General features: G+C 46.4%; 1 protein-coding gene across 1 annotated transcript in view; it reads left to right on the top strand.

The window, feature by feature from the left end:
• Positions 1-6278, top strand: part of EGFR (epidermal growth factor receptor) — a gene marked incomplete at its 5' end in the record, with an annotated part of 36898 nt that extends 30620 nt beyond the window's left edge. The window contains 2 exons of the mRNA XM_008578661.1: positions 7-58; positions 734-6278. Coding sequence (XP_008576883.1) covers positions 7-58; positions 734-1095 — 414 coding nt within the window. The remainder of the gene's footprint in view (positions 1-6; positions 59-733) is intronic.
• Between the last annotated feature and the right edge of the window lie 3158 nt (positions 6279-9436).

Consider the following 9436-nt stretch of genomic DNA (forward strand, 5'->3'; position numbering starts at 1 on the left):
GACCCCACTGGCGCCCTGAGTGAGGACAGCATAGACGACTCTTTCCTCCCGGTGCCCGGTGAGTAGCTCACTCCGGGCACAGTTGTGCTCCTCAGCTTCCCGGCCCCAAGTGGCAGCGGCTGTGCTGCATTCCCGAGTCCCCAAGCCAGCTGAACCTGAGGTAGAGACTGGCAAACCCATAGGTATGGTGAAGGAGTAAGAGGCAGGCAGATGTAGAACCACTGAGCAGCACAAGGTCTTGTGTTGAGCTCAAGCTATGTCTAGGTGGTTTGCTGTAGGTTTGTTTTAGGAATGCATTTACAGATTTTATAGAATTTGGAGCAAACAGCAAAGATATACATGTACATGTGTGTATGTATATGTACACAACAGATTCGGTAGCTGTTCTCTCTCCTGGCTCCATTCCTGTCCTATGAAACATGTGTTTTCCTAATCTAAGCTTTACCCCCAGATGCTCCCAACCTGCTCACTCTCTCACGCACACCCTCGAGGCAGGCTGTGCTCTGAGAACTTTAAATGTGCAAAAGATGCCTGTGCCCCTTGCTTTGAGAAGTGCAGAAGAGGACACAACTTACTCTGCCGCAACAGCACGAGGGTCTTCTCCCAGGGCTATCCCCCACCCCCATCATCACTTGCCTCGTTCAAGACACTTGCAGGGTTAAAATGAGCCGCGGGATCCTGCTCGAGACGAGGCTTGCTGCTTACCACACCTCTGATTTCTTTTCCATTTCAGAATACATAAACCAGTCTGTTCCCAAAAGGCCGGCAGGCTCTGTGCAGAATCCCGTCTATCACAATCAGCCTCTGAATCCCGCTCCTGGCCGTGACCCCCACTATCAGAATCCCCACAGCCACGCAGTGGACAACCCTGAGTATCTCAACACCACCCCATCTACCTGCGTCAACAGGGCATTTGACAGCCCTGCCCGCTGGGCCCAGAAAGGCAACCACCAAATTAGCCTAGACAACCCTGACTACCAACAGGACTTCCTTCCCAAGGAAGCCAAGCCAAATGGCATCTTTAAGGGTCCTACAGCTGAGAATGCAGAATACTTAAGGGTAGCACCACCAAGCAGTGAATTTATCGGAGCCTGATTGTGGAGGAGAATATCAGCCATAAAATTTACAGACTCCTCAGCCTCCCAGGACCAAGTCATGGCACCACCCCAGGCCTGATCACCACGCCCATGTTAACTCTAGGACCCGGGACCAGTTTTGCCACGTTTGCTCCAACTGGCCCCTCTTTCAAGCAGCAAGTGTCCCCACTTGAATGCGCTTTGGGAAGTTGCAGGTCCGTTCCTTTGCCCTCAGACTGTGAAGTTTCCACAAAAAGGCACCCAGCAAGAATGCTGTCCATTTGAGCAGAAGTCTGCCTTTTGGTGAGGTGCATTTGAAAAAAAAAAATAAGGTACAAGGCAGTTTATTGTTTGGGGATCTTTGTGGGTTTTGTCACTATTGATTTTAATGGGCTCTTCTGATGAGGAAGAAGCTTGCTCATAGCACCTGCGACACTGAGTTGATCCAGGCCCTGCTGTGACCAAGGAGCACGGCCACAAGTCTTCCAGCTAACTCTTCATTCCACTGGCTCTGCTTCGAGACGCTTCCATTGCAAGACAAGAAGTTTGTGTCCTTAGCAGGCCTGACTGGGACTGTATCACATTATGGCAGGTACGATAGGATAAGCCACTTTGTCCCTTCCTGGGCAGAGAAGAAATGGAAGGGGTAGAATTCTTCCTCCGACTTGCTTTTGTATAAATGATACCTACTCCCCACTGGTTAACCAGGGTTTTCTGCATAGGAGCATTAGACTTGCTTGTTTATTTTCCATTCCATTGTTCTGAAACTTAGTGCACTTTCCCTGTGGTTGTCATGACGTTGGCCAGAGAAGATGGTACATCAGACAGTAACTGAGATCCAGCCCATATCTGACTCCTTGACCTTCAGACCTGTAGCCTTTTATTAAGATGGAACACATACACACACAAATTGTCATTTTGCTTTTAAATTATTTATTGACTCTGATCAATTAGAGCCCCACAGTTCTGTTATGAAAATATTTGATATTGTCCTAGTGGAAATAAAACCACATCCAATTCAGTTCCATTACAGTTCTCTTAAGCACCTATGCCAGCCTAGCAAAGGTACTAAAAATACAAAAATAAATAGGATATAATCCCTGATTCTGAGAAATTCACAATTTAGCAGAGGAAATGGACTCATAAATCCTAACCTTAAAACAATATGCTAAATGCCAGACAAGACGTGTCAGTTGAGCACTGTGAGAGCACAGAGCAGGAGGTGGCTTCTACCAGGAGCCCTGGGAGGTCATGCAAGGAGGCCACGTTGGAGCTGGGCCTCACAGACTGCCAGGGGCTCCGCCACAGGGACATGGCAGGTGCATTCCCAGCAGAGGGAGCCTGACCCTCCAGGAAGGCATCTGCCAGAGGTGTCTGCTAGTAATCCTGTCACCCTAACAGCCTGGGGGTCTGGCTTGCAGCACCCCACGTTTTCCAAGCGTTGCATCCCCAGCGAGGCTTTCAGGCTGTCACCTTTGAGAATGATTAGTGAGAGGATCAAGAACATTTCTAAGAGTCTTGAGATTTTATGCCATTGTCAGGAAACGACTTTTATTATTTATTCACCTCAGCACATTTTAGTCAGATGTTTACTGAGAACTGGGAAACACAATGGCTCACACTCGGCTGTCTCCTATTAAGAAGAAGATGATTCGGTGATGGGCCATAATAATCAACTATATTGTATATTGACAAAATAAAAATTTAAAGGAAAAAAAAAAAAAGAAGAAGATGATTGATGAGGGATGGCAGTTGTAAGCCAAGTTATAGCAGTTAAATCCTAGTATTTTTATAGTTTGAAATACTTCACTATTACGTAATAAAACAGCAAAAACTTCAAGCTTCCTTCTCCTTTATATTTCAATTTTCTGGCATAAAATTTAGTTGCTAATTTCCATTTTAATATTGGGTTTCCCAAAATGTTCTCACTACATCTGTCCATGGAGGCAGGAGGGGCTTGTGGAAGCTGCAAAGCCACAGCCGCCTCTCGGGACCCTGGCACCTGCTGTGGGCGGGCCAGGGTCCCACCATGTCTATATCACAGCCCCTGCTGGCCTCATCTCAAGGCTTGTCCTCTGTCATCTCGGATCCTCCTCAGTGACAGCCAGTCCCTAATGCTCTCCAGACAGCCCATCTGCTGTTTCCCCCTCAGTTCCTAAAAGACCTTCCCCCATGGGCCCAGCCTCAGTCCTGGCCTACGGGAACAGTTCACGTGAAAGTTAGAGTTGGGGCTCACACTCACCATGGGCTGTGGTCCTCGCATACCTCTTCTCATATAATCTCTAAGGAGTCCCTGTAATGATACTCCAGGAAGTAAAAAAGAGATGAAAACTTGCAATGAGTTTGAGTTACCACTGACTTTCTAAGTAGGAGCACTGTGGAGGCGTCACGTGGACTACCAGCTGATGATAGCAAAGCTCAGGAGTTGTCACAAGTTCTTACATTTGTGCTTTAGCCCCGCCTCCCCCCATCCCAAACTGCAAGTATGAACCCACCATGGACACATAAACACAACAGCCACTGGTTCTCGAGCTTGGCTGACCTTGGGAATCCCCTGGGTCCCATCCAGAAACACTGATTTTTCTCAGGTGCAGCCTGTGCCCAGGGACATTTTGGTGTGCACCACAAGTTTCCAGAACCCCTGGTATAGAGACTAGGCCTGAGAGGTGAGCCTCATCGCAGGCTGGGGGCCTCTGGCTGCACGTCTGTAGGATGAAACGGTCGTGTGATGGTGACCTACCAGCTCTCACCTTACTGCAAAGAAGACTCGCCTGGGGACCTTAAAAAGAAAGGGTCTGTGGTCCCTGCAGACCAATTCTGTCAGAATCTCAGGGGCTCCCCAGGAGACTATAACAATCAGGGTTGAAACCCTCATCTCCAGGGTCTCCTTCAGGTGTATGAGGCTGCAAGTCTATACCATGTCCCCAAGTCATGGTAGAATAAAAGAGCCTGAGTAGGGTAGATTCCCATATGCAGCGAACAGAATGGTTTGTAGTCACTGATATGCCTGAGTCTTGGCCACTAGTGGCCATTCCAAAGATGTCCAATTTGTTGTCACCAGCAGTTTGTCTTGAAAGTTGCGAATACACAAATCTGAGCCTTGATAAAGCCTTGGGACACTGCATTTTCTAAGTAGATTATAAAAATCAATTTCTTCCCTCCCCCTCATGAATGAGTTGCTCCCTCTTAAGCGGCAGCTATGACATTGCCCTTAATGTCTACTTTGCATTTCTTTCTTGTGATAAGCACATGTTTTTTTATCACAATATAATGATCTGTTTATATTTCCTTGCCTGGGGACTGTAAATCCTTACTGAATAGAAATCCCTGCCTCTTTTACCAGCCACACCTGCCATACATCTTGGAACTATTAAAAGACACATTCAGACAGGACTTTTAAATGTAAATCTATTTTTATAACTTTTTTGTGGGGGGTATTGTCCTCTTTATGTAGCACTGAACTTTGTAAAGTATATTTTTAGGAAACTCATTTTCTACTAAAGGAAACAGTTTACTTTAGAAAGACTGCAACAGAATCGAAATTTGAAACTGAAATCTCTGTTTAAAAAGATTAAATTGTAGCAAGAGAAAAGTCTTTTCTCTCTTATAAAGAGGTACAACTTCATTGCAGAGCTAAGCTAGGTCACTGCCATGGTGAAAAGGAGAATCGTCATTCTTATATTCACACAACTAGAAAAGATGGAAAGCACATTTAGCTTAGAATTGGCCTGTAGCAGGTACTGTTGAGTCTGTTCAGGGCACTGTTAATGGAAAGTGTATGCCCTACTCTGATCATCTATCAATATGACCCTATCAGTGTAAGAAAAGCAATAATACAGCACTTTGCTGGTTTATGTATACTACTCTGACTTCAATGCAGATTATTTTATTTTTGTATTTACAGTTGATATGCATTTACCCCTATAAACTAGAAATACGTGGAGAGCCCTAATAATGTTCAGCATGTTTGGTTATGCAATATATCGATGAAATCCATCAACAGTCTTACCAAGTCTAAGCAGGGCCACCCTAGAGAAGGGGTTCTCAGCCTGGCTGCACAGTGAAGTCACCTGAGGAGCTTTTAAAAATCTTCAAGCCCAGCTGCACTTCAGACCAATAAAATACAAGTCTCTAGGGGTGAAACCCAGGCATTTGTACTTTTTAAAGCTCCTGAGGTCATTCCAATTTGCAGCCAAATTTGAGAACCACCAGCCTAGGGATTAGCCACAGGGATTGGGACTTGCTGGCTAATTCTGCAGGTGTAGGTAACTCCTGGGCCCAGAGGACTCAGCATCTGGTACAGATTCAGGAACCTGGAGAGTTTCCAAGATGCTTGGTCAAGAAGGGAGAGTGTCTAACCAGTCAATTAAAAGCAAAGGAAATGGGAAACAGGTACCTTTTTTTCTAGTTCTCTCCACGAAAGGTGGACTGACAGTAAAATAAAATATGTATTCTTGCTGCTTGTTCAGCTGACATCATTGCTCTCCTTGAGCAACCAAGCAACCTTTATTTCCGGGGTGGATGTGAAAACATTGACCTATCACTTACATTACAAAAGGCAGACTTCAAGTGGTTTGCATAAGTAGTTGGAGGTCTTTTATAAAAACGAAAATCCAGAGAGAGGATTATTGCTTTAAGAAACACTTTTTATACTTTTTTCATAACTTACACCTGGATAAAAACTGAAGTAGCTAGTTTTTTTTGTTTTTTTCTCCCATCCATATCTGCACAGCCATACTGTGTCCTCTAAGGTGGAAAATCTGCCCTTCTCAATTACCAGCAGAAGTACTAATAATCTCCATCCTCTCACCTAGCAGACAACACTACAGGAGAAAACTTAAATACATACATTTTTCGATTAATTTACTTATTTTAAAACAAAAACCCTATTGACCTGATTTGGCTACAAAATAATCTTGCTGTATAATATAATCTCTTGGAAATGAAGCGATCCTATGGATCTGATGGCTGGTATTAGAGGTGATGATGGAACTAACAACAGCAATAACTTCATGTTAGAAACATTCTAGCAATAGCTTTCTGGCTTCTAATATGGTACATTTTAACCTTGTAAAGTTTTGCAATGATGAAAACAGTATTTGTACAAATGAAAAAAAGCAAGATTCTCTTTTATGTGGTTTGTACTGTTGATCAGAACATGTTGATTGTATACTGAGTATTAAAAATTAGATGTTTATGATTCGTTGTTCTTTACTCCTAAATTCCTTATAATGATAATATTGTGTTCTTTGTTAACAATGCAGTGTTGGTGTTATTAGTCACATGTGACCGACTGTAGGTGTTCTTTTTCTGATAACTTTTTAAAAATGAATAAACTTTATTTTGGGAGCAGTCTTAGGCTTGCAGCAAACCTGAGCAGAAAATACAGGGAGTTCTCACGGCCTGTCCCGGCACCGGCGCCCACTTTCCCTCCCTGCCACCCGCTCTCCCTCCCTGCCACCCGCTCTCCCTCCAGGGGCACCTCCTAGTTTTTCCTCCTCCACAGAGCCAGGAAGGAATTCCCTGATGGAAGGGATTTTTCCAGGGCAAGCCGAGGTTCTGTTTCTTCAGAGCACCAAAGTGAGCAGAAGCGTGTCGCGATTCTGCCGAGTCCTCGGCCTTGGCGAGCTCCCCTCGCGCTGGCCGCCCGGCCACCAGCCTCTGTCCCCGGGAGGCGGAGCCGTCGCGCCCCGCGGTCACTCCCAGCGCGGGGCGGCGCGAGCTGCAGCCAGACGTCAGCTGTAGGGGGACCAACGCCACCGCCACCGAGACGAGCTCCGAGTGCTGTCAACCCCAGTGTCTACCTCTAGATGCTTAAACAGACCGTGAGCGAGGAAGGTGTCCGCGGTGGCTGCAGCAACCGAGCGAAAGCTCACCTGCTGCGGAGGGGACGGCGGCGGGACGCGGCACCTCCGGCCTCCTGCGCCTCCACGCCGCGCCCGGCAAGGCCCCCTGGAAGCCTCCCGAGCACACTCCGGTGTGTTAGAATCAAAGCCTTCAACTGGAGGTTTAGCCCCATATAGCGAAAGGCAAGTTTCAGCCAATGAGCAAACGTGGGCAATGTGACAGGGCACTGGCCTTCCTGAAGCTGAAATGTCCCCTGAGTAAAGGCCGTGGCTTACAGCCCCAGCTGCATGACCCTAACCTCAGGGCAGACTGACCAGCACCATAGTCCTCTCCCCGCCCCCATAATTCTAGCTGAAGCTCAGTGTGGATGTTTCAGCTTGAAGAGATTTTGCCTTTGGGCCAATAACCCTATAAAAGTAATCATGACTCTGGGGAACGAAAAGATTTCCCAAGAATGGGAGCGTGTGCAAAGGAGCACTGAATTGCTTTTCCTATTCTGCTCTGGGCTTTCCCCTCCTCGGGGCTTGTCTGCCTCCCTGGAGGCAAGATCTCCAAGCTGTTTCTCTGGACCACCCAGGTCCTCCCACCAGTCCCAAAAAGGATATTTTAAAACTTGGGTGGAGAAGCAGGAAGATTACATCTGATTTTGCCCTGGTCTAGAAAACAGTAAACAAAACATGAGAAAGAGCCTAAGGGCAGATGTTCATGATATGAAAGGTGTGTCTTGGAGGAGCCTCCTCCGCTCCCAGTCAGAGAGACACAGCCCTGGGAGGACAGCCAGTGCAGGCTCCCACGTCCTTCTGCAGCTTCCACCTGGCATCTCTTCCTCCCTACCTGAACTCTGGGCTAGAAAACCTGGATATTAGCCTCTAAAGGAAACAAAAACATCCCCTTTACCACATTCCTGCAATTAATCCTTCTGCGCCCCAGCAAGGGGTGTTCCCAGTCNCTTCCACCTGGCATCTCTTCCTCCCTACCTGAACTCTGGGCTAGAAAACCTGGATATTAGCTTCTAAAGGAAACAAAAACATCCCCTTTACCACATTCCTGCAATTAATCCTTCTGCGCCCCAGCAAGGGGTGTACCCGGTCGTCACCACTGTGTAGATGCTTCCACCTGGCATCTCTTCCTCCCTACCTGAACTCTGGGCTAGAAAACCTGGATATTAGCCTCTAAAGGAAACAAAAACATCCCCTTTACCACATTCCTGCAATTAATCCTTCTGCGCCCCAGCAAGGGGTGTACCCAGTCGTCACCACTGTGTAGATGTGAAGCAAGAGTACAGGTGGACCCACAGCGCTACCTCTGTTCTCACCTGTGGCTCAGTCCTGCACCACATGAGGCCCCCCTGAGCCGCAGCTTGGGCACAAGGGTCTGCACGCTGAGGACACTGAACAGGCCCCACTGCCTGGGCCATTTGGGCAAGGAGTCCCAGGCCCCTGCACCTGAGCACGGTTCAGAGGAGGGAGGGCAGGCTCCAGATGGGCAGCTCTGTGTACTTCCTGCCCTGCCCCAGGGAGAGGGTGCTTTCCACGGATGGGGGGCCTGGGGAGGCCAGGGAGCTCTATGACCCAGGGTTCCCGTTACCTGGGACCAGGGTGGTACTGTCCAAGCAAATGGGACCTGGTGACTCAATAGAAAGTACGAGGCCCAAAGCCTCCAGAGCCTAAAGACTCATTCAGTTTTCCAAGGTGCATGACTCCTTTCTATGAAGCGCTGGTGCTATTAACAAATCCAGGTGGAATTGGAAGTTGGAGGAAGGATAGCCCCCCTCTCCAATCAAGTGGCCTTGGACCCCTCCTTACCAACTATTTTTATTTCTAAAGAGGTTGGTTCTCTCACGGTTTCCACTTGTTCAGAACCCTGTCCTCTGACCTTCCTCCATTACATAGTTTAACTTTTCTTGAGTCCAAGCAGAAGTGGGGCGGTAGGCCAACTAGGATATTGTAAGCTATGGCAAGTTTTCTTCTGCACTTACCCTTTCAATTGGCTGACCGGTTTCCACAAGGGCAAGCCTAAGTAAAAAGTGTCCCAGAACAGCTCAGACTTTAGTTGTCAAGGACAAAGAGACGTGACATGTGGAGGGAGACAGTGATTTGTAGATCAATAACACAGAAGAAATTGAAAGGACAGAGATTCATCACTGAAAAAGTTCACTAGATCCAAATGGTTTTTGAGTGTTCTGGCAAACCTCCAAAAATAGCTAATTTTAATACCATTTAAAGTGTTTTAAAACATAGAAAAAGATGGGAAGCTTCCTAATTCATTGTGTAAGGTTAGAATAGTACTAAAAATCAAAGAAATACTATAAAAAGAAAACTATAGCTTTATTTATGAATATATATGTAGAATATATGAATATAAATCTTAAATGAAATGTAGAAAATGGAATCATTTATTCCAGGAATTAGAGGACAGTTCAATATAAGGTATTTTGTTTATATACAAAATAATAATAGTGGAAATGTTAACACAAAGCATCTGATAAAATTCAATCACATTGTTGTTAAAAT

The sequence above is a fragment of the Galeopterus variegatus genome, unplaced genomic scaffold (genome assembly GCF_000696425.1).
Source record: "Galeopterus variegatus unplaced genomic scaffold, G_variegatus-3.0.2 Scaffold1737, whole genome shotgun sequence".
In the NCBI taxonomy this organism is placed as follows: Eukaryota; Metazoa; Chordata; class Mammalia; order Dermoptera; family Cynocephalidae; genus Galeopterus; species Galeopterus variegatus.